Below are 26,478 nucleotides of genomic sequence, written 5' to 3' on the forward strand. Positions count from 1 at the left end.
ACGAAACCATCAAACATATTTTGTGTCAGTGCCCTCAGTACAACAGTCGGAGACAGTCCCTGTTAGCAGTGTTTGCACGCCTCGATGATCAGCCACATTCCGAAAAATTAATTTTGAATACCGGAAAGATCGAGCTTCGCGCGAAAAACCGACAAAGGCCCTCCTGAAGTGTCTGCGATCGACCCGCCTCGTCGAATGTTTGTGACATTTTAGCGTGTTTGTGTGTTTTTTGCTTCCCACTCGCTCTCTTTCTCTTATTCCCTTTTCCTTACTTTTCTGTCTCCTATTTCTCCTTCCCCAGTGCAGGGTAGCACAAACCAGATACTTGCCTTGTGGTTAACCTCTTTGCCCGTCACACACACACACACACACACACACACACACACACACACACACACACACACACACACACACACACACACACACACACACACACACACACACACACACACACACACACACACACACACACACACACACACACACACACATATATATATATATATATATATATATATATATATATATATATATATATATATATATATAAAGTTTTTTACCACCATCCTAGTAGCACAACTGTTCAATCAGAACGGTAATCACAAATACCACGAACATGATGCGGACATAGTACTCGAAGCGGTGCAGTTTCAGACGCGAAGCTCGGTGGCGACTCTTTTTTTTTTTTTTGGCACCAGCGACAGTTCAAGTTAAGAGATTTTAAAATGCTAAAAATACCGCATTTCACCCCGAAACTGCGAAGTCGAGCCTATGAATTTGACTGCGAGCCTTGTTTTGTATATGTTCGTCATGTCGGACATTGTGCCACGATGCATGCATAACAGCTAACCAATAACTTCCCAGTTGTGTTTGGGAATGAAAACTCAGTCCTATACGATATTAAACGTGTCTCGATTATACGCACCTTGCCGTAGATGACAACGTTGACGGAGCCCCGCAGTATGATGTACCACGACTTGCCCTCGTCACCTTGGTTGAAGACTGCAAAAAAAAAAGTATAGAGAAGGTGGGAGCATTTTACATTTGCGTGCTGGTACTTTTTTTTATTGGCGCCAGTATGTCCTACGACATAAGTGAAATAAAAAGATGGAGTTCAGTTTTCTGTATAATGCGCATGAGTGGTCGATGCATATACCATGCACATGGCGCGGCTACTTCGTCAGAGGTTAGAGTACAACAATACATCAAATTGAATACACCCAAAATATTACATCTAATTGAAGTTCTCCGGCGCGTTTCGCTATTGAAAACACACACGCAGCTCATTCACTCTCACATGAAGGTCTTATTAGCATGAATGTAAATATTGATGTTCACGAAGATGTGTTTTTAATTTAATTTCACACTATAATTAAGCATTTCTCCCTACGCACGTTTAAATTCGTGCTTGGGACACTGATAGGTTGTTAAGGCTTTTCTTATTGATTGCGTTTTTGTCATTTCCATTATAGACACACTTTTTTTTTCTTCTTTCTTCCTTTCTCAGTTCACTTCCGTCGTTCCTGCTTGAGATTTGATCATCTGTTTTTGAGGCTTCTTTTCGTAATGGTTGCCTTCCGTGAGAGATTCCAAATATAATCATGGTCAGAAAGAGAAGGTCCCCCTAAGAAAGTCTTAGAGGTGTTAACTGGTGGAACGCTTAGAAAGACAGTAAAACGAGAGAGGTAAAGGCAGTGATGTTAACCAGTGTGGCATAACCTGTATGCTACCCTGCACAGGGGAAGTGCATGGGTGGTTGAAAATAAAATAATTATGAAACAAACTGTACGACACTCACTCACCAAATAACACATTCCAAAATGCAAAACACAAACTAATGTATATTGACGGGAACAGTGTGAGCGAGTGTAATAAAGAGATACTGCGCTGTACTTAATGATCTGCACGCCATACGCTCTCGCGCGCGCCAAAGAAAATTTCGTATGTTTATACTTCCAGTTTCAATACGTGACGCTTGCCCTAGGTTATAGGTGAGAACACGATGATATCTGGTGTTTCTTCAACCTGCACACTATGTGGTCGAAGAAAACCGCAACTGAGTCTTCGGCCGACGTCGACGCTCAAGCAAGTCTTGTCGCCAAAGTTATCGTGATACAGCAATTTGTTTCTTGTGGTCGAAATAGAAATCCTTTCTCGAAAAACTTCGAGCAATTTATAGCGTCTGTTGAGTACCATCGAACGAAACACTCAGTGTGATTGCGCGTAGAAATTATTTATCGGCAATAATGCACGCACCACCCTCTCCTTCAATTCTTACCGCGTCAGGCATAATTTTTTCTTTAAAGAATCGCTCTATCTCTCAGAGCAATCAATAAAATCAACGTGCACGAGTTGAAAGGCTCATTGTGAAACACACGGATTTCTAGGAAAGACGGATTCCTGCTCGACCAACTTCGTCACACAGTCCACCGAACTATAGCTTTTATTCGCGTTATTGCTCTAAGTGCGATCCTAAAGCTTTCCCAACCGTTAAACCTGAAACTCACATTGACCAGACATGTCTCCGGGCTTTCACAAATGTCTTTCTTTCCACTCGCGCGCCTTTCAAGCGATCACGGCAGGAACGGACCAAAGCGCTCAGAGAGCTACCGCCTTCGAGCGAAGCACCGCCCCTCCCCGGCGAGTAGGTCATTCGCTGGACGAGCACGCGAAGTTGCGACCCATTTGCATAATCATTCGCAGCACGTTTCGAAGCATACGGTCCGCCGCACGTACGCGGCAAAAACGTGGTTCGCGGAAGGCCATCCTTCGAAGCAAGCAAACACCGAAAGGGAAAACCTATACCGCGGCCTGTCTGCACGATGCAATCTGCACACGCACCAAAGCGCACGACGGGATCCAGCCGCGGAAACCGATTGACTGATTGTAAGAGTACAAAGACGGGCTTCCGTTCACAGAAGTTCTGGTCACGTTCGCGGGAACGCGTCGCCTTCGCCGTCCTCGCCTTTCATCGTCGAACAGAGCTGCGTTTGATTGCACAAAGAAAGCATCTATAGAACGTTTCGTCCGCAAATTCAGGTTATCCTCATGTTTATTTCTCTTTGCCTTCCTCTACCTTTTTTTTTGTTTCTTATTGCCATGAGATTTAAACGAAGACCGGAACAGAATTGTTTTGGCTGAGGGAGCGTTGGTTCCTATAGTTCGGCGACAATTCTCCCCAGCGTGCCAAATTTTGCCTACAACATGAAGTGCGAGCACCACGACCTTTTTACGTTGGTTACCTTTGCGCTAATATAGCAACCACTTGAAATAAACAATGCAGACAAATTAGATGTTTCAGTTAAGGCCAGTTTCTAAAACAGCCAAAAATACCTGGCAAGATGTGTTCACGATACAGATCGCACACATGCCTTCTTTCCACCAGCATTTAGTTCCTTTAGGAAAAGTCGTGGTCGAAAGTTCCCAGGCCACGCTTCTGTAGATATGCACGCAATAGTGACCCCTTGCCCCGCCGCGGTGGTCTAGTGGCTGTGGTACTCGACTGCTGACCCGCAGGTCGCGGGATCGAATTCCGGCTGCGGCGGCTGCATTTCCCAAGGAGGAGGAAATGTTGTAGGCCCGTATGCTCAGATTTGGGTGCACGTTGAAGAACCCCAGGTAGTCGAAATTTCCGGAGCCTTCCGCTACGGCGTCTCTCATAACCATACGGTGGTTTTGGGACGTTGAACCCCACAAATCAATCAATCAATCAGCGATAGTGACCAGCAAACTTCTGACACCCCCTCCCCCTTACCCGCGCATCCCACTAGTCTTATCGCCCTTCGGCTCAAAGAGCAGCGAAGATTCATCTGTGCTTCTTGAAGCCGACTGACCTATCCGCGAACATCTTTAACTAAACGGCGCGTGATGTACCGCGCACCATAGAGTTTCTAAAATTAACTAGCGGGGACTCTGGCACTGCCGTCGTTAAGCGACCATAGGAATGATGGGTAGTACACAGATTTGCCTGGCCTTCGCACTTGCGGGTGGCGAATCGCACCTTGTGGCTTCGTTTAATGCTGCGTTTCAGTTCTGTTTCGAACGAAAGGACGCACCCTTTTGAACTTCATGACCCGATTTGAAATAATAAGTCCAAAAGAATAAGGTGGTGAAGCGCAACCACTGAACATTTGCTGATTTTTGTTTTGTGAGAAAACAGCTCCAAGCCTCACGAACAAACACGGAGCCAGAAGCAGGCAAGAAGTACGAAAATTAGGACAAATCTGTTTACTACCCATCATGAAGCGTCGTGCGTTGCAGCTCCCATAGACACTAGCGCCAGAGTTCCCTCTAGTGTATAATCAAGAAACTCTATGCTGCGCACAGGCGCGAATCCTATTCCCCGTTTCCTCGCCAAATCTTTTCCTGTTTTATTTCGCTCACGTACGGTTATGTCAAGATTTTCAGGAGGGCATGGCTTCTTTCCTTGCTTCCTTTCGTTCAATCCTTTCTGGCTACATTGAAACCCACACACACACACACACACACACACACACACACACACACACACACACACATATATATATATATATATATATATATATATATATATATATATATATATATATATATATATATATATTAGCGCTAAGTACTCATAAATGCTCCTTGACTTGAATTTTTTTTGAAACCACCTCCAACGCAGCGCGTTTTCACCGCATCTGTCTGTGCGTTTGTGCTGCTTTGGCACTGCCAAAACAGTGCGTTCTAAACACGTTTGTGCGGCATTGAAGTCAGTTGCAAGTCAAGCTCAAGTCAGGCAGCGTTTCTGAATACGGGGCTGGTCAAGCCAGTGCTGTTGATATCACTGGCGCAACGCCAGGACACGTGACCTGAGGGGTGAGAGTGAGGCCCAACGGAAAGGGCAAGTGCTGCGCTCTTCTGGAGGGCCGTGGCGGAACCGGCGGAGCACTACACCTCGCCAAGAGGAGTAGGTCGTAGGGTCAGTGAGTGACTCGGTGGAGTATAAAGAATGCGTCAGTCGAACTTGCAGTAGCTCCTTCTTTATTGTCTCACTTGTATAGTAGGTGCGCGATGATGAACAAGTACTGCCATTTGAACGCCATTAAAAACCAACCCACACTTGTAAACTCAGCAGACGCAAATTAAACAAAGAAGAAACTTACAGAAAACTTAGCAATAAAGGCGGCACAGAAAAGCACCGCGAGAAATGGAGCGACAGTTCCGGTGTTCCACGGCTTTCACTGCGTGGAACTGGCACTACTCTTCAAGCTATTTCAGGCACGCAAGGCTAATCCCACCAGCCGCCAAAACATTGCCTGTACATGATCCGAAAGCACGCAATCAGGGCGGACCTCGCTTCCCGTACGTGGCCTGTTGTTTCCCCTTATCAGTGTTCCCTCCATCACCACTTTCACCTCCTCCCTGCCCCTGACTACCACGTCTCGCACGCCGTCTTTGTTCGTGAGGCCGGATTTCTCGTCGTCCATTCTGGCCCATACGCGCGCAAGCGCCAATCAATGTGTATCGCGTATCACGACGCCGCCTCGCACGCATCCGAGTGTGTCTAATGATCGGCAACGGATCCACGCCCACCTTCTGGTCAGTCTCGCTCCTGACAGCGAAAGTGGAACAGCTTATACACACGCGCGCCCAAAGCTGGCTCACTCCGCGGATAGAGTGGGCGGTCTTCTCTCCCTCGCGCACTGCATTCCAATGTACCACCAACACACGTCGCATGCTACTCTGTGCAAGCATTCATTCGCGAAATGCTTCGGCGCGATGGACCCACACTCCCAGACGTCGCTCTAATATGAACAGGTGGGAGCCCGAACGAAACGTACACGGCACAGATGAGAAAATGGGTTAGAGAAGGTGAACTACGCTAGCAAGGCAATACGCACAACAGACTACAACAGAGAGAAGAAATATGACATAGAGGATGCATACTCCATTCATGCAGCGTCTCTTTACAATCGCGAAGGCCACAGCTACGTGCACGCGCAAGCGGCGTGTGTGCCCAAAGAAGCGGGTGCAAATAATAAAGGGTCTATAATACAGCCTAAACCGCGTGGGCCTTGTCATTGACGGCTCAAGTAGCCCGGAGGCCGCATACACCACCATTGTGCGCGAGACAAAAGTCCGCCAGCTTACATCGACCCCTTATACTCGCACGTACGCAAGCTTGATTCGCTTGCAGAGCGTATACGCGATAAGGCGGGAGTAGTATAATAACAGAAAATGAGCAATAATTACGTGACGCATCAGTCCATGCGCGGCCACGACGCGGGTGGTCTATTCTTGGGGATTGTTATGCACGTTAGTTGCCCGAGACGACGACAGTAATGCACGATAATGGGTAGCTTTGTAATGACGCGTGCTGTATCAAGCATGAAGATCGAAAGGGGAGGCGTGCGAACCTGAATACACCTTCTACACCTAACCACCGGAATAGCACCAATCGGATTCGGTCTGTTTTTATACGTTTATTTAAACCCGCAAATGAAAATAATAAAAATACCAAATATTAAAAAAATGCTCTGTCTAATTTTGCCGTACTAGATTTGCTTCAAATGAAAATTTTTTACTACCTACTATCTGTACTAATTTTGATCGCTACTCTGCATATTTCTGAGCATTATCATTATGAAATTCATTGCCATCTCACATCAAACAACGCTCGACGGTTGGTTTATTTAAAAGTGTAATCGTACTTGATTAACTAGTAGATGTTCTTTTTGTTATATTGTTTATGCCATTCTTTTTATTTACTTGTATAATATATTAGTATTGGTTTTATCTATTTACTCATCTTCGTGTTTTCACTGTTATTGCTAATTGAGTAAATTTTGCTATCAAATTTTAAACAGGAGGCTCCCCGCCGCCTTCTGCTTTCGCACCTCCTCCTGCGTAACTACTTTTTACAATGTTCCCTTTTCTGTACTAATCACTGAAATAAACTCGAAATAAACTTGAAACGACTATATATGACGGACATCAGCGAGGCATATTCTACAAGTATATGGACGACATTTATCAAGGAGAAATCCTCACATGCATGATTCAACGCAATGTCTCATCAGACGCGATAATCGGCCGTTGTTCGTGTCCTGCGGGATCAACGTCAGCAGAAGGAATGCAAATATCGTTGTGACGTGACGATATGTCCGTATCATATGTGATATTATATAATTAGTGACGTCGTCATGACGCCACTATGACGTCCTATGATAGCGTCATCACGTGACGTCGCTTGGAGAAAAGTTGGCCGATCACGGAGGCAATGCAAAGACACGTCGAAGCTTTTAGATAAGGGCGGGGTAGGATCAGTACATCGACTGATGAGGAAGAGGTGACTCTTAAAGACGATAGTCTTTCTTGGAATACTTGGTCATGGAAATGTAGTTATAAAAAGTTGTTAACGATTTGGAGTACTTAGTACTCTGCTATGGGAGAGCAAAAAACCATCCCGTGGGCCTGACAATTGAATCGCACTAACACAACCACATGAGCCTAAGATAAGAAAGGTTGTTACCTGTCTATGTCTATGGGTCTGTTTTTGTGTGTGTGTTTGTCACACGATAAACCCAACAGAGCGTAAGTTTTAACCTCATGCTGAGCGGCCACCCATCTTGATCTCCTAGTTGTGTCCACACTAGCGAACATATTTAATCGAAAAGGAAATATTACGTATGTTTGGGCACAATCACCAAGTGAGTATTATGTAGTGGTTTACTTTGTTTTCAAAATGCATAGATACTTGTTTTTGAAGACCACAATGCTTATTACTCTGCGCTGAAAACGCCACGCCATGAACGAAAAAAAACAACGGGTGTTTCCCATTGATCTCTACTAAGGGGAGCTGGATGGCGCAACGAGCGCGCGGTTAAAGTCACCGGAAGCCGCCATTGGCGTCCCGGAAGCCACCGCCATGAACAGTCGTCGCCTGATGCCGGCGCTAGGTTTCTTCTTTCTTCTTTTTAATGCAATGCCGGGCTATGGCGCAGTAAACTGTTTGAATCGACCGGAAATGTCATTGTATTGATTGCTATTTTTTTTTTGGTAAGAAAAAATTGCCCGCAGCTTCCCTCGGGGGAACACTGAGGAGGATGCGGAGCATATAATTGGTTAACGGGGTGTTAAAGTGCGACTTACTTGGGTCGATGGCTAAATTGGTTAACGTGGTTGTGAAATGGGGTGTTAAATTGCGACTTACTTGGGTCGATGGCTAAATTGGTTAACGTGGTTGTAGGAGGGGGTGTTAAATGAGTGAACACGTACACACGTATGCGAAAGGGCGGCGCTGGTCGAAGGGACGTCGATCATTGTGTTTGTGGATTCGTTGGAATTCATTTCACCGCGACCTTGGACGTCGACGCGCCGTACAAACCAACCGACGAGCGGCAACTGAGCGAGTGAGCGCCGACCTTGAGTATATATACAGCTCGACGGCGCATGCACTGTCAGCTGTTGAATGTTCTCGAAGCGCGACGCCACATGCGCGTCCACTGGATAATCAGGAGAATTGTAGATGTCGAACGCGGTGTGTAGAGGAGGAAGGGTGCACAGATGGTGGAGGAGTGAAGCACGCGCGGTGTGTAGAGGAGGAAGGGATGCACAGATGGTGGAAGAGTGGGCGACGGCGCGACGGCGCATGCGCGCGCGTCAGCTGTCGAATGTTCGAGAAGCGGTGCGGACGGCGCACTACAAGGCGCGAGTATAAGATGCTTCCGCATCTAAAATTTTGGTGACCCTTTTTTTTTGTTAAGTGAATGATGAGAGTTGTAATGTTGCACGTCACAACATTTCATTGTCTTCGGACGTACGGCGTCGCTACGACGCCTGTCATTTTTCGTGTTGCGTTAGTCGGCGTTGCAAGAGATGCCTAATCTTAGAGTTTGTTGTATGCACTTGCTGTATTTACATCACCCCGTCGTATTCAGACGGCGCCCCTACAGAGTGTTTGATTTTTCGCGTAGCGTTGGATGACCGCGGGAATGTTAACTATAAAAAAAACAATAAAATGCACTCGCAATAACAACTTCCACAAGATAATATTCGAATCACGCACCTAAAACGTCCAGAATACAACCAGCTTCCGGGACAGCAAAGGGATCTTCCAGTGGCTTTACAAGCGCCGTGTGGGAGAGCGGGGATGAGTCGTGCAGCCTTTTTAATGGAGGTCAGTGGTGTTTCGCTAGTTTCCTACGCTTCACTAGAACTACATGGTGCTGCCATGTAGTTTTACCAGTGGCTTTGCATTCTAGAAAAAACGTCGTTTCGTCAAATCACTGCTACATGGCGTCCATATTGCACGCAGCCCCTGTTCGCCGATTTTCTCGCGCAGAACCTCAAATAAACGTTTTATCCCTTCTCTCTCCACTCTCCAGACAGAAGACTATCGTCTTTCGACGACCTTTGCCAGCGCAGCACGCAGATGAGCCGCCAACTTTTGTCTTCCATTTATCTTAGGCGAGTGGATACGGGACATTGCAAGTTTTGGGGCATTTAATGGGTCTGGGGTGCGATGCAGTATGGCCCGAGCTTCTCGGGCAGCCGAGTTTGCTCCGAGCTCGTTCGCGGTGGCCGCGGCACAAAGACAGTGCGGAGCCCGTGATAGCAGCGTTGATAAAAAATGGCTACGCGGACGCGCGTGGCGTTGGAAACGCGTGTGGGACGTTTGCGGCGGTTATCAAAGAAACATCGCGTGCGAAGACGTCAGCGCCGCCCCTCACTCAACGTTTCAGCAGTGCCTCGACGTCAGCGTGATTGTCGTGCTGTGTTTTTGCCAACTCAACAGGCGCCTCCCACAGGCGTGTTCGTGGGCGTATGCCTTATTTCGCACAGATTGTTTAGTTCCACCAGCAGCATGGAAATTCGCACTCTTGAAGGCAGCAAGGCTGCACACACAGCACTCTCGTGCTGCTGATTGATTGATATGTGGCGTCTAACGTCCCAAAACCACCATATGATTATGAGAGACTCCGTAGTGGAGGGCTCCGGAAATTTCGACCACCTGGGGTTCTTTAACGTGCACCCAAATCTGAGCACACGGGCCTACAACATTTCCGCCTCCATCGGAAGTGCAGCCGCCGCAGCCGGGATTCGAACCCGCGACCTGCGGGTCAGCAGCCGAGTACCTTAGCCACTAGACCACCGCGGCGGGGCCACTCTCGTGCTGCTCGTTTCGATTTTGTCAAGTATTGCAGCTAAATATAAGGACAGGTGCTCACCAGGGGCGCTCGCACCTTGTCGGCAACGCGGCTGTGTTTGGATATGTAGTGAGCGCGGTGAAATTGAATAGGTGACATAGTGAGGTTTAGAATAACGTTCGCAGGTGTTGCGGGCATTGCAACCCAAATACACAGAAGCTACACACAGCACTTCGCAAGCCGCGGTCGCCGCACGCTGCTCCGGATTTTCTAGGGGCGGGGTGCGAACGGCGGCTCGCGTTACGACGCATGCGCAGTGGCAGCGACCAACTCGCAAGGGCTCGCGGTGAGCTATTGTAAACCTTCCTTACAGCAGCCGCATGGTGACATAACCTTTAGTTCTCCGCGCGTGTGTGCATAGTGTTACGACCGGCCCTAGGGAACCAAGCAAGAGGAGTTTGGGGGAGAACCGGTTCTTGACCGACTGTGTCGTCCACCCCCACCTCCCCATTCAGGCTCCCCCTCTCGCCGGGAGAACTCCGGAATCTGCTGTGCGTTCGTGACCATGTTTGGGCATTTTTAGGGCGCCGTGACCATATATGGACATCGTGTTAGGTTGTGCCACTCCATGTGTTGTGAGGTGTGTTTCCCCCTCTCTCGTGGCCGAGGTGCCGGAGCCACCGTATTGGCTGACGATGCGGACAGTGCGCCCAGTGTCGGCAACGCGGCGCTATAAAATGCCGAAGACGTTTTGTACCTCTCTCTCTTCTCTCTTTGGATCAGTTGATCACTTCTCCACATGTAAATAAATCTCTGTCGTTCGTTCGGGCGCTTCTTTCTCGCTGAATTGTTGGACCATGGATCCTGCGACGGGGCCAGCTACCGAAAACGAGACCGGCAGGACCCGGAGTCCCAACAACTGGATGGCAGCGGCGGGATACCGATAACCCCGAAAGCGACCACTGGACGGAGTGAGCCCGAAGTCCAACAACGGGACGACAGGAGAAGGATGACGCGAGCTCATCGACTTCCAGAGGGAATCTAACGGCACTTCTGAGAGGCACGACGCCGGAGACATGACTGCGAACTGGGTGAGTGCCGGCTTTCTCTGTTAAATTTTACCAGGCATTTACTCTATGTGTTAAGTAAAAGCTGGTAGAGAGGTGCTGTCTTGGTCATTGGGTTAACAGGTAACTTGCGTCAGGCAGAAATTGTGTGATAGCTTGGTTAAGCTCTTTCTGTCAGTGGCGTCAAGGTTAACAGTGGCAGGGCAGGATTCCGTATAAGAGCTTTTTGAAGCTTCATTTGTAGACTAAGTTAACGGAAAACTTGAGGCAAGGCAGGAACCTAGAGCTGTCGTTGCCGTCAAGGTTAATTAGTTGCAGGACAGGAATCTTTGTGGAACAGAGACAGCGGTACTGGAGGCAGCCATGAATCTGAAATCCCTGCGAAAGTCCATGTTGTTGCTACTTGCAAGGGAGTTGAATCTGGAGGTGTCGGACTCTCAAAGAAAGCCAAAGCTGATAGAGGCGATTCTCGCTTTGGGGGCGGAGGATGACGAGCTGTCAGAATGTGACGAGGAGATTCAGGAGAGGCAAGCGGCAGAGGCCGAAAGAAAGGCGGCCGCGGCCGAGGCCGAAAGGAAAGCGGCAGAAGCCGAGGCAGATAAGATGCGAAAGCACGAGCTTGAAATGAAGCGCCTCGAGCTAGAGATTAGCCATAATAGTAGAACAGGAGGCAGCGAGGCATCCGGTACCGCAGAGCGGGTCAGGTTCAAAATGACGGACCTAATGAGATCGTACAAGCTAGGGGAGGACATTGGGCTGTTCCTCGTCAACTTTGAGAGAACTTGTGAAAGGCAAGGTTTCAGCCAGGATACATGGCCTCAACGCTTGTTGTCCCTACTTCCGGGGGAGGCCTCAGAAGTAATCGCGCGCCTCACGAAAGAGGAGGCTGACGAGTACAGTGAGGTAAAGCCGAGCCTTCTCAAGAAATACAGGTTGTCAGCAGAAGGTTTCAGACAAAAATTTCGCAACGCCGTAAAAGAGAACAATGATTCATACCCGGAGTTTGCTTACAAGTTAATGGCCAACATGGGGGAGTGGCTCAAAGAGGCAAAGGCGTATGGGAATCATGACAAGGTGCTCGAGTGTATCGGTCTGGAACAATTCTATCAAAGGTTACCAGAAAAGGTGAGGTTCTGGGTGCAGGATAGACCAGACGTGAACACCGTAACAAAAGCCGCAGAGCTCGCTGAAGAATTCGTTACGCGCCGCGCCCTCAGGGCAAACAGCGAGCCTAAAAGGGAAAAATTCCTACTACCGAATAAGGCGCCGTTTAGAAAACAACCGACAAGTCTCGCACAAAAGGGTGAGGAAAACAATTCATCTAACCATGGGGCGTCGGCAGAGGCAAGCAAAAGGAAATTTGAAGCGAGAAAACCGGCTGCTTGTTTCAATCGCCACGAAACAGGGCACTTCGCGAAACACTGCCCGAAAGAAAAGGTGGCCTTTTTATCTATAAATGAAGCCGACGAGAACATGAAGTTGTTAGAGCCCTATATGTACGACCTTACCGTGAACGGCAAGCAGTGTCGGGTTCTTAGAGACTCCGCAGCCACTATGGACGTAGTTCATCCGTCTTTTGTTCAGTCCGGGCAGTATTTAGGAGACTGTGCCTGGATTAGACAAGCCGTAGAAGCAAACAGTCAGTGCCTCCCCGTAGCTAAAGTTGTCCTTAAAGGCGCATTTGGTACGTTGGAAACGGAAGCCGCGGTATCGCCATATATACCCCCTCAGTATCCTTAATTGTTTTCAAATTAGTCAGATCAAATGCTGAAGGAGAAAGGTCTAACGTTGGGAGAAGGCATAGTGCAGGCACTGACTAGATCGAAGGCACGTGCGCTGGCTGCGAGAGCAACATTCACTGAGGCAAACAAGCCTCAAATCAATAACGGGCCTGGTTGCGAGTTGGACACCACGGTAACAAATCGACTTGTGCGAGAACAGGCTGCAGAAGCCGTAGTCGCGGAGGCAACTATTCCTAAAGGCGACGATGAACCTCCTCCCGAATTGTAAGGCGTCAATTACGCCTCGTTGACCGAGTAAAAAGAAAATGCCGTTGCTCCCCAGCCAATTCCTGGTAGTACAGAGGATTGCACAGAGGGTGACACATTCCAGGTACTCGGAACTACAAAAGAGTTGTGTGTCATGCCAACTTCGGATAATTTCAGTCGGCTGCTGCAGGTGAGCCCCGCTTAATTAATAACCGAACAAAAGGGGGACCCGGCGCTTAAGCAATTCCAGGACAGTTCGAAAGAGGGAATCGCCAAACGAAATGTGAGATTCCAAGAGAGGAGCGGCATACTCTATCGAAAATATCTAGATAGGCGAGGAGTAGAGTTTGACCAGGTAGTCGTACCTCAGGCGTATCGTCAGGATTTGCTTAGTTTGGTGCATGGAGAATCATGGTCAGGCCACTTAGGCGTAAAGAAGACGAAAAATCGTCTTTTACAGGAATACTATACTGGCCTGGATGCTTTAAAGATGTAGAGAGGTTTGTAAAATCTTGCGATGTGTGTCAGCGAGTGGGTAAGCCGGGAGATAAAACGAAATTTCCAATGAAGCTGGTACCCGTAATCACGGAGCCCTTTCGTCGGTTGGTAATTGACACAGTAAGTCCTTTGCCCAAGACAACTTCAGGCTACCGTCACATCCTGACCTTAATCTGCCCAGCTACTAAATTTCCAGAGGCGGTCCCGCTAAAAGAGCTAAGTTCCGTGGAAGTAGTGAACGCACTTCTGTCCGTGTTTGCGCGGGTAGGCTTTCCTGCCGAGATACAATCAGACCAGGGCACCATTTTCACGAGTGCCTTAACGACAACCTTTCTAGAGCGGTGTGGCGTGAAATTATTGCATAGTTCAGTCTACCATCCGCAGTCGAACTCGATAGAAAAGCTTCACTCCGTGATGAAGCGAGTGTTAAGAGCCTTATGTTTTGAACGAAAAACTGACTGGGAAATGTGCTTACCTGCAACGATGTTTGCACTAAGAACTGCACCACATGAGACAACAGGGTTTACGCCAGCGGAACTTGTTTACGGCCGCAGACTGCGGTCTCCTCTTCGTATGCTGAGAGAGTCGTGGGAAGGTCAGGGTGATGATCCTGTAGTAGTGGAATATGTCCTCACCTTATTGGATCGTCTAACAAAAGCCCAAGAACTGACCGAGAGTGCGATGACCAAAGCACAGCAGAAGGCTAAGCTTTACTACGATCGGACAGCTAAAGCGCGACACTTTGCTGTAGGAGACAGGGTCATGTTGTTGAGGCCCTCCCAAAAGAATAAGCTTGAAATGCAATGGGTCGGCCCGGCCGAAATTACTCGAAAATTGTCTGACACCAACTATGTGGTAATATTACCAGGAAGTCGTAAGGTACACCAGGTGTATCATAGCAACTTACTCAAACCCTATAACGAGAGGGAAGCCATCGTGAACATGACTTTAAATGTTCCGGAAGAGGTTCCGGCAGAAATCCCTGAATTAGCTCCCGAATCGGACGAAGTCCCGATCGAGAAAAGAGTTGAGGATTTAGTATCAAAGTCACAACTGACAACGAAGCAGAAGCAGGAATTGCGTGGTCTTTTGACCGAGTTTCAGGACAGATTTGTAAGCGAGCCAGGCCGGACATCCGTCCTCACTCATGACATAGAGCTTACCTCGTCGGAACCGGTAAGATCTAAGACGTATCGGGTGTCACCTCGCCGGCTTGAGCTAATAAAAGCAGAGGTTAACAGGATACTGGAATTGGGCGTGATTGAGCCGTGTGAAAGTGATTACACTTCCCCGTTAATTCTTGTGGAGGTACCCGGCAAAGATCCGCGTCCTTGCGTAGACTATCGTAAGTTAAACCTCATCACCAAGGACCAGACATACCCAATTCCCCACATTGAGGAACGCGTCGAGAGGGTAAGCAGCGCGGAATTTATCTCAACGCTAGACCTAGTGAGAGGTTACTGGCAGGTGCCGCTCACTGAGAGGGCGAGCCGGTATGCTGCATTTATTTCACCATTGGGGACATTCCGCCCTAAAGTGTTGAGTTTCGGCCTAAAGAACGTGCCTTACTGTTTTTCAAACTTAATGGATAAGGTTTTGCGGGGTCAAGAGGACTTCGCATTGCCTTACTTGGACGACGTCGCCGTGTTTTCCTCGTCCTGGCCAGAACACTTGGCGCATTTGAGAGCAGTACTGACACGCCTACGCGAAGCAGGTTTAACGGTAAAGGCGCCCAAGTGTCAGCTAGCACAAGCAGAGGTACTCTATCTCGGGCATGTTATCGGTCGAGGGCATCGCCGTCCCTCTGAATGAAAGTGGCAGCTATCCGAGACTTTCCCCAGCCCCGAACGAAAACCAATATTCGGGCTTTTCTTGGAATAGCTGGTTACTATCGTAAGTACATCCCTAGATATTCCGACATTGCCAGCACTCTTACTGACGCGTTGCGCAAAACCGAGCCCCAAATGGTCGACTGGGATGAGGAGAAAGAAAAGGCTTTCCGCGTTTTGAAAGCAGCCTTGTCGAGCCAACCTTTGCTTAGTTCACCGGACTACTCGAGGCCTTTCATAGTCCAATGCGACGCTAGTGATAGAGGCATGGGGGCAGTTCTTAGTCAAAGGGATGAGGGGGATCAAGAGCATCCCGTCCTCTATGTTAGCCGGAAACTCACCCTTCGCGAGCAGGTTTACACCGCTAGCGAAAAGGAATGTGCGTGCTTGGTTTGGGCAGTCCAGAAACTGGCTTGTTATATTCATTGTGGAAGTTCATTGTGGAAGTGGACCATTGTCCTCTCACCTGGCTACAGACCATGTCCTCTAAGAACGGCCGCCTGCTGCGTTGGAGCCTCGTTTTGCAACAATATACGTTTGAAATACGCTACAAAAAGGGTGTGCTCCATGGCAACGCTGATGGCTTAAGTCGATGCCCCTGACGCGAGAGGATGTCTCGAGAACTCTGGCAATTTTTTTCCTGACCTAGACCAGGGCTAGTGATTGTTTTTTTTTTTACTCTTTTAGGTGTACTTGTTTGAAAACGTTGAAGACACGGCTATCCAGGGTTTCGGGTTCGGTGTGATTCTAGTGTTGTTGTTTTGTGTCACCTTAACGTATGAGTAACATTTTGAATAAATTGTGTATTTCCTTTAATATCAGTTAAAGGGGAAAATTGCCTGGTGGAGCTTGGCAGAATTGTCCGGCGCTCACCGGCTGAGTAGTTGTGTTTTCATGTGCGTATGTGATGTCTGTTGAGCCCACAATGAAGCAGGTGGTGCCCTCTACTTCATCAAAGACGGTCGTCACCAAACCGACTGCCGGCGCTGATCTCTCCGGACAGTGGCTGCAAACCTCAGCCCATCGAGATCTTTACCCCCCCCCCCCCCCCCCGCGCGAGAGACTGTTACGACCGGCCCTAGGGAACCAAGCAAGAAGAGTTTGGGGGAGAACCGGTTCTTGACCGACTGTGTCGTCCACCCCCACCTCCCCATTCAGGCTCCCCCTCTCGTCGGGAGAACTCCAGAATCTGCTGTGCGTTCGTGACCATCTTTGGGCATTTTTTAGGGCGCCGTGACCATATATGGACATCGTGTTAGGTTGTGCCACTCCATGTGTTGTGAGGTGTGTTTCCCCCTCTCTCGTGGCCGAGGTGCCGGAGCCACCGTATTGGCTGATGATGCGGACAGTGCGCCCAGTGTCGGCAACGCGGCGCTATAAAATGCCGAAGACGTTTTGTATCTCTCTCTCTTCTCTCTTTGGATCAGTTGATCACTTCTCCACATCTAAATAAATCTCTGTCGTTCGTTCGGGCGCTTCTTTCTCGCTGAATTGTTGGACGATGGATCCTGCGACGGGGCCAGCTACCGAAAACGAGACCGGCAGGACACGGAGTCCCAACAATAGGCTGCGCGATAAAGCTGGTAGATGAACCGTGCGCTCACTGGCGTTGCGGCGTGAGTACTGCTCATCGGCAAGAGCTGAGGTGGCGGGCGGACTCGATATTCGCCGCGGTTGTCTGTCAATTAAATTGATGGACGCGTGAACTCGAATACAAACTCGTTGATTCTGAGAAGGCCCGGGCTCAACCCGTGACTGTGAAGCGTTTGATGCGATGAATGCTAGCGGCCACAGAGAGAGAGAGAGCACCCGTGCGCACACGAAACGCGCTTTTGGGGCGAAGCTCCTTAAAGCGGCACCCGTTCGTCCCTTGTAGTAGTCGTAGTGTGTAACTAGTTTTACGCTTTGACCTGCAAGGTGGTGCCGGTGGGAGATTTCTCCTGTGCGTTGTTGAACAATAAAAAAGTTCGCAGCGTCACTGGCTTTTACATTGAGCACTATCTGACAGGAAAAGGTTGCTACGTTATACTCGCTGGGCGTAACCTCCTTGGTTTTAGAGAGGTTTAGCGAGCGTTGGGCCACAGTGCCATGAATACAGTGAACTATACCATGAACTTCAGGTGGTTAAAGGTGGGAAGTAGACCCGAAGCGCAAGCCGTAAGAAAGTGTGCGTGTGCCACCTCTCGTTTAGTCCTTGGAATGTCCGCTGGATGGCGGTGCTTCTATGTTGGGAATATATGATGAAAAGATGCGAGATGGTGGTACTTGGAGCGTTGAATTATATGGACGAACGGACACACAGACAGATGCATGGACAGACGCACGAATGGCTGCACGGACGGGTGGACGCATTGACGAACGCAGGGGCGGATGCATGTACGAACGCAGGGACGGACGCACAGATGGACGTGCGGACGCACGAACGGACACACGCACGGACGAGCGGATGGACGCACGGATGGTCACACAGACAGACGCATGGACAGACGGAAGCAAGAACGAATGGAAGGACGGATGCTTCGCCCCACTCTCCATCTTTCACTCCGTGGATATGCTGCCATTTTTTTATCCCCCTCTGTCCGTGCACGCGCTTCTCCTGAAACGCCGACCGCGTGTCACTGGCACGCCGGTGCGCGTTCCTTGCAGTGCACTTGGGAGTGCTCCCGCGCTCTTGCGGGACGCAGGCAGCGTTCGCGTCGACGAGCACCGATTCAGAGAGCTCAGCTGATGGGCGTCTTTTGCACTGCCAGTCCCCAGTCATGACAGGGTGCGCTTCTACACTCAGTGGAACGACAAATAAATGAAAGAATATGCCTCTGGTTTGAGAACACCGCCCAACTTAGTCGACCGTCTCTGACGCGATGACCGGTTAACCAATAGAACGCCGCGGGCTGAGGGGTAAATTTGAGGTTTTCGCATATACTATTGGCTCCTTTATAAGGGGGTGTCGCCAGAGCTCGGGAAAATCACAAGTTTTGCGAAACTTAGCCGATCCCGCATAACATTCCTGGACTTTCAAAAGAAATGAAGACTTCGGGTCGGAACTTTCCGACGACAACCTCGTATGGTATCCTATCGGGGCATGCTGAAATATTTGACGAGACCGTTCGAAGCAGTGAAACGATCCTAAAGCGGAACAAGATCTCAAATCGATGAAAGCACCTTAAAGCTTGGATCAGTGGATTTGTGGGTGATGCGCTCAGTCAATTACATAAAATCTCTCCCTGGATACAAAAGTTACTCGGTAATGTTAATTTACTGATTTTGAATAGAAACGAAATGTGCCACAATTCTTTTCGTGGCGAAATAATTAAAAATACTTATTATTTTATTAAAAATAAAAACTGCTACCACCATCAACCGTCTGGACAGGCTCCTACATTAGTTCAGCGTCAGTTAAAGAGCATTCTGGAGGACATGCACGAAAACCATGAAAAAAAAATGAACTCTCTAAATTTGAATTTCCCCGCACTCAGGAGATTTAATCCCAACACAAACTTTAAATCAAGTAATGAATATAAATGTTTCCGGCCGTCCACAACGAATTTCGGTGAATGCGGCATGAAGGTATTAATTTTCATGTGCCGCGATCAATCTTCGAAGTGTGGCAGCTCACGCACTTTTGGGCAGCCGAGAATGTGGCGTGCTCTGCGAACATGGCCGGACTGGCTCATTGGATTACCTCGGTCAAAGGCTCGACACATTGTGAACGGCTCAGGCGCTGTGTTTCCGGCAGGCGCGACAAAATTTATGCACGACTGGCGGCTGCGCACGCAGAGTGTTTCCGCACTTTCGAAGACTCCTATACGGCTTTCCGTATTCGTGACACATGCGTCATTTATTTCAGGCTCCAAACAGAGGCTCAATTTATGATCCGTTTCGCACTGTGAGGCTTGCAACTTTAACGGACATGTTGCCCAACCTGGAAGTGTTTTAATTTGTATGGCGAAATTTGACTCTCAAATAACTGCACCATGTTCCACGTATATTGTTAATTACAAAACATACAGGGAAGCATAAGGTTTGAGTAGATCCTTGACGAATGCAGCACTGCACTTTTAAGACGTGGAGGACGGAGCATACTTGCACGTACTAGACGCATTCTTTGTCATCTCCATACATCTAGTAAAACAACAATCTACGCCCTATTCCAAAAGATATTAAGTTCTTGTACACTGATGTACAAAAAACAGCATTAGGGTAACTATACCAGCAATCATTTGTGTAATAATTATTTTAACATGTCGACCCTAATGACTATATAACACCGGTAATGACCATTTTTCGCGAGCAATCCAATCAAGCACTGTCAATCATTTCCACTGCATGTACGGACTATTACGCGGTTAACCAGTGCTAAGTACCTCAACATGAGTTGCCAATATGAAAACTGAACGCGAAATCTGACGTTCCTCAAATGATTGCCTCGTACAAATCGAATGATACGCATATCAGAAAATGCTCCAAACCAGGATTCCGAGTGCGAACTAAAAAAAAAAAACGTTGAAAACATCGAGCAAAAACGAATAAAGATACACAAGAAGGGGAGAGACATACTTTTCGCAACGACGGTGCAAACGATTGAGGCAGCATTGGGAATGCCGCTGTGAAAGTGACACGTCCGGAGAGGCGTTAACGAACCGTCAAATGTCACGTATTCCATGGAAACACCTTAAATCAGCTACAGCCTTTCCAGGTTCTAAAACTCTTCCTCAGTTAACTTATGAGGTCTGTATATGGCGCTATGAATAAAAATATACATCGATTCCGTACACATTTGGCAACACCCTCAAAGAATGGTATTACAATGCGTAAAAGTTAAAAAAAAAACGTTAGAGTTTCAGACATATAGAAAATGAATATAGAGTTATTGCATCAGCAAATAAGGTGATTAGAAACACTGGTACATAACATTATTACTATTAGCAGAAATAACTAATGCATATGACAAAAGGATGCAACTCTGCTACGGTTTTTCGCTCACCGCGACTGCAGTCACAGCGACGCACACCAAGCTCCATGGGATCCTCTTAGCGAACAGGCGTATCCTCTGCTCCCATCGAACGTCAGCACGAAGCGGCGGGGCAGAGCATCGAGTTATCTTCCGCTTTCGTCTCGTCGGCAAAAAACGTTTCGTCGTCGGCAGCGAAGAAAAGACGACGAAACCGCACCACCACACGTACTACACACGAACACTCGACAACAACACGGAGGCGAACAGAGCCGCACAGAACCGATACTCGCGCGATGGTGTCGTCGCCGAAACAGCCCGCGCGTTTCGAGAAAAAAAAAAAAAGTAAGCCAAGTACGCGCCGCACACGCGCACAGACGACGCGTTTCATACGCGCGAGCGAATCGCTTCTCTTCAAAAAACTCCCGGCGATCGTGTGGGAGAGCTGGGCTGGGCCTTCGGGCACAAGCGACGACGGGCGAAACGCACGCGTGGCCTTCGGGCCCAAGTTGGCCGCTTCCGTGCTGCGAGTGCCGCGTACTCGATGTTGCGGGCTGCTTGCTGCAGGCTACCGCGCCACCGTGCCGCAACACACGACAGACGAGGCAGCCCCATTGAGGCACAGCGGCGCATTGTGCATGACGCTTTCCGTAATCGGGTTAGTTCGGTGCAGCGAGCGGGCGTACACGCTCCGCGCGGAAAGCCCGTATCCGCATTATCGGCGTGACGGCACTCGCCTCCGTAGAGGTAAAAAGAAAAACAATAGACTGGGTGCGCAGGAACGTAGCGTCAGCTAAACGGTCGCGTCAGGGGCTTCCTCGCATTCCTCGCGCGCGCTATTATTGTTGGCAGCAACTCGCGAACATCTATAGGCGCGCTTTGGAGATTCTTGATACGCGTTTCCGCTAGCCACGTGCAGGCTATATTCGCGTCTGCTAGCGCTTAGCTGACGTCCCTTTGTTGAGGCGGCTTCCGATAGCGCGGTAGCTTTCCCTTGGTTGTGTGCCCGATGCGGGCATTGATCCCCATCACTCACTCACTGACTCACTCGCCCACTCACTCACTCACTCACTCACTCAATGACAATTAATGGAGATAAATAGAGCTTAGTTAGCTGCAAATTGCATTTGAAAGAAATTAGCGCTCTGTCCTCTCAGTCTATACTTTCTTGTGTTCGTTTTTTCGCCTCGCGCTACATAAATTTCTTTCAAATGTTTCACCAACAAGCCCACATCGCCACTCTTGTAAATTGCAGTAACGGAGCCCCCACAGGAAAAGAAGGAATAAATTGATACAGGGAGTTGTGTTCAAAACACAGGAAGCATCGACATACATAGATATAGCGTAGAGTGCAACAAGCCAAAAGCGAATCTGACCCAGAAAAAAAAAAAGAAGAAAAACACTTAGGTGAACAATGTTTCGCTTCGCGCAACGACACGTAAGGAAAGTAATGTCCTGCGAGACTGGCGGACCATCAGTATTTGCTCTATTCATCATCAGCCTTGTAAGAAAGGCGTCCTGCGCCGCCAGGCTTCACACAGTTTCGCTCAACACAAATACCAACCCCGGCGATTCCTTTCCGTGATGCCAAATAAGAGACAACGGCAAATTTGTAGGTAAGAACCACATTACAGAAGCCCAGCACGTATACGATATACTGGCTCCCGGGTTTGAACTCACCAGAACCTCAATAAAGTTCTTTTAATGTCACGTCAGCACGGATACAGCCGGAACCACAGCCTCAAAAATGTATAACTCTGCGAATCGAGAAGGCAGGTCTCGGCTCGGGAGACTGTTTTGATTGCTTCTGAAAGAGCGACCACTTTGGTACTGCATCTCTTTGGGCTTCTTGGGCTTCCACACGCTGCGCTCACAATTCGGAACGAAGAGCCCCCGCAAAAAAAAAAAAAAAAAAGCGTCGCCGACAACCAGCAACATTTCGACGATTGGTGACATCTTAGAAGTCGTAACCCTATAGTCTGTACCAAATCATGCTCGCACGACACTTCGAGTAACGATCTTAATTGCGCCGAAAGTACATCAGTTCTCGTTGCCCTATAGGCGAAACTAAGTCAGCTCAATATATATACACACTGTGCAGAGAAGAAGAAAAAAAGGAAATGCGCCGGCTCATTGATGGCAGTAGCGACGGAGTTATGATTCATTCGCATAACAGTTCCTTCCGATACGTGGCCAAACTGAACGCATAAAAAAATTTGGTGCGCACTATGGTTCGCATCGAGCATCTGAATGTCACAGGAATCGGAGGATGCACTGAATTCATTTCCGTTTTTATTGGGGATATGGATACAAACGTAAATAGCGTTACCTCAAAACGAGGTCCAGGCGGTTTCCCCGACAGAGTTCGTTAAAAATTCATCGCCACGATGCTACTGGTCGATGACATTTCTGCTTAATGTATGTTTTTCTTCAAAGGTGCTAGTTGGCTCCGCCAGCCCTCGTACATCCGCATAGCATTGCTAAGTCATAGAAAAAAAAAGCAAGCTGACATCGGCTATTCTTTCGGGTATGAAACATTGCGACCGCAGCGTTTTAAAATATCAAAGTAGAAACGGTTACAGCACTGCGAAAGGTTCCTTATGCAGTTGTTGTCGGTTGTCTTTTGTCTCTGTGTCATCGACGTCGTGCACTACCGGTGTCAAATGAAACGTGAACAGCGGAGCGCGTGGCCTAAGCATTAGCAACGGTATACAGTGCACTCTGTCCAGTCACCAATAACAAACGTGTGCATATATCCGCCTTGGTAAGACTGCGCGATCCCCCTATCACGCAATTTCTTTTTTTTTTGCTTGCGTTCTAGCTCGTTTTATTTTCTTTTATACTTGTTGCCGTCGTTTCAAGTTGTGGCATCATAGCGTGAACCAACTGAATATGAAACTGTATGGTGATCGTCCAGTGCCGCCAGACCGGATGTGTGGAGCGGTCCTGTTTATGGTGATGACTGGGAGGCGCACACTACATCTTCTGTAATGCTCACGGCACGCTCTCCGCTGTTCATGTTTCATTTGACGTCAATTGTACACAATGTTCACAGTATGGCCACAGAGTCCGCCGAAGATATGGTTCTTATGCGTGCATGTGCAGGAAGTTCGTCAGTTCCCACTATAAAGCCTGGAACGAGCTTTCCTGTAAATCTTATTCCTAATGGCTCTTTCGAGAGAGCACCTCTCAAAAATCGCATTCGAGCCTGCGCCGTTTCAAACGTTTTTCAAACATTCGTACTAATCTCCTCTGCGCCGGGCAAACGCAAAATTCTTAAGTCATACGAATACCAATATAGAAAAAAAAACCCCGCAGTGCTGTTCTGCTAACTGTACTCTCAAATAACTCAGTAGGCAGCTATTTACGCCGACTGACGTTATTTGAGCCGTCGAGAAGGGAGCAGAGAACAAATAACCAAGGGTGCCCTAGAGCGACGCCTTTGCTACTAAATATATTCTCCGCGACAACATTTCAAGCGGGCGCACCGAGCCGTATACAAATACGCCTCGCGTTTATTTTCTATTCCTGGCCTCGACGTAGCCATGATAACGATTGGGCACAACTCAAACAATTCAGCACTTGGCTTGCTCCTTCAATCACAAAGCCGTGGAAACGCTCCATCGAGTCATGACAACACGACACAACAGCTCTCACTCAGTACGTACTTCTTCGCAATCGATGCCTGTCGATATAAGCGCTTTGTCTTTGCCTCTGTACCAAATATATATATATATATATATATATATATATATATATATATATATATATATATATATATATATATATATATATATATATATATATGAAAGTAGATGCGCTTTCACATAAAAACTGTTTATTGTGCCGACGTTTCGACAGGAACCCTGTCTTTTTCAAGGCATAATACTATTTACATATGTTCCGTGCCTTTTTATATCCTGTCGAGACAGGAGGGGAGGGGTCAATTGAGAGAGAGAGAGAAAAAAAAAAGAAAAAAGAAGAAACAGCGAAACCGGAGGACAAACATTAAATAAAATATAGAAAATCTAGGAGAAGAAGCAAGACCGACACGGCGTAATTAGAAAGGAGCAGCATTTCAACAGAGTAGGGCCGAGGTAGATGAGGAATGTCATCATTGTCAACAATACCTCCCCCGCACCCACACTTCCCCAAGTGGGCAGGGAGCCGCCGTTTTTGTATTTCACCTTTCCGTGTAGTCCGCTGGCGGCTCGTTCCTCTTTGAAGTGTATGACAAGTTAATGGGGAGGGCTTAAGCGCTTTAAGTGCATGCTGGTGGCGTCGGGAGAAGCGAAAAAGCCGGTGAATGAGGCACCGCCATCGATATTCCTTATATGCATTGGCTCCTTGTCAGTGAAGGAACAGAATGTGCGTTAAAAATTGAAGAAGAAAAAAAAAAGAAAAAAACCATTGGGGGGGGGGGGGGGAGGGGGAGACTGTACGACATCCGAGACAGTCACCACACAGTTGCGGCTCACTTGGGAAGACATGCGCGCATTCACGAAAAAGTTAACGAAACCACCTAGTTGTCAGCTCCTTGTCAGTGAAGGAACAGAATGTGCCTTTCAACTTAAAGAAGAGAAAGAAAAAGAAAAAAAAAGAAAAAAAGGGGGGGGGGGGACAATACGACATCCGGGACCACTTATCTGTGCGTTCCGGCTGTGCTTGATGAGGCAAATCTTTTCTATGTTGTCAGATGCATAGGCCAAAAGCTTTGTTAGCGGGTAATATTATTGTCGTAATGAAACCGGACTGATTAGAGAGAAGCGTTTGCGTCTTTTAGTTGTCGTAACGCAGACAGAGTGCCTGGGTGTTCATTTATTCCGTATTTTATCGTGTTAAATTTGTAGATAAAATAAGATTCCCGTTGTTCCCGTTCTCTGATTGTTCGAAATTTGTTTTCTAGTAGTGTAACCCTGATGTCATCAAAGCTGTGGTCTTTTAATGTGCAGTGTTTTGAAAGTGGAAGGCCTGGCAGAGATCGTACATGTGCCCGATGGTTGTTGAATCTAATTCTAAACGGAGTGTCTGTCCGGCCCACGTATTGCTTGTTACATACCCCACATTCCAGGAGGTATATGACGTTGTCTGAGTCACAGTCTAGTGCACCTCTTATCCTGTGCTTAAAATCCGAGTGGGTGCTTTTCGCCACTGTCGTTGTCTGCATGTGTTTGCATACCCTGCATCTGCTTTTTCCGCAAGGGTGACACCCAATTTGAGATTTCACACCTATCTTTGAATTTATTAAATGATCCTTTATATTTTTCGGCCTTCTGTATACAACACAAGGAGGAGAAGTGAAAATTTTGGATAGTCGCACGCTCTGTTCCAATATGTTAAAGTGTTTTCTTAGGATCTTGGTTATGTTCGGTGGGTTGCTCGTGAAAGTTAATAGCAAGTTTTTGTTGCGGTGTTGGTCGGCGTTTCTCTGGTGGTTGAGAAGAATCTGGCGGTCCAGATTTTCAGCTTTTTTGATGGCGTCATCGATGATAGCTGGCGGGTATTCTTGATTAAGGAGTACTTCGCGCATATGTGTGCTGTTTTTGTGGAAGTCCTCGGTGCGGGAGCAGATTCGTCGAAATCTGTGTGCTTGGGAATAGGGAATGCTGGTCTTGCAATGTCGCGGGTGGCAGCTTTTGAAGTGCAGGTATTGTTGCCTGTCTGTAGGTTTTCTGTATACGTTAGTTACCAACGCACCATCGTCATTTCGAATGAGTACATCAAGAAAGTTTATTTCAGTGTTAGAGTAGGTGTGTGTAAAATAAATGCTGGGGTGTACCTGGTTGAAAGCCTGTATGAATTTGAGGAGCTCGTTTTCCGAATGTGTCCAAATTATGAATATATCATCTAGGTACCGTTTATAGAGTAATGGTTTGATATATATATAAATGCAGGCAGCGGTCACAACGTGGTTTATTTCGACGTTTCGGCCTAGAGTCTGGCCTTCATCAGGATTGAAGATACAAACTGTACCTTTAATCCTGATGAAGGCCACACTCTAGGCCGAAACGTCGAAATAAACCACGTTGTGAC

The 26,478-nt window shown here is 47.8% G+C and overlaps 1 protein-coding gene across 9 annotated transcripts in view; it reads right to left on the reverse strand.

Moving 5' to 3' along the window:
* Positions 1–26,478, reverse strand: part of Epac (Exchange protein directly activated by cAMP) — a 416,212-nt gene that overhangs the window by 44,366 nt on the left and 345,368 nt on the right. For all 9 annotated transcript variants that reach the window (XM_075888324.1, XM_075888319.1, XM_075888331.1 and 6 more), the window contains one exon: positions 926–1,002. In XM_075888324.1, the coding sequence (XP_075744439.1) occupies positions 926–1,002 (77 nt within the window). The remainder of the gene's footprint in view (positions 1–925; positions 1,003–26,478) is intronic.

The sequence above is a fragment of the Rhipicephalus microplus genome, chromosome 1 (assembly GCF_043290135.1).
Source record: "Rhipicephalus microplus isolate Deutch F79 chromosome 1, USDA_Rmic, whole genome shotgun sequence".
Lineage (NCBI taxonomy): Eukaryota > Metazoa > Arthropoda > Arachnida > Ixodida > Ixodidae > Rhipicephalus > Rhipicephalus microplus.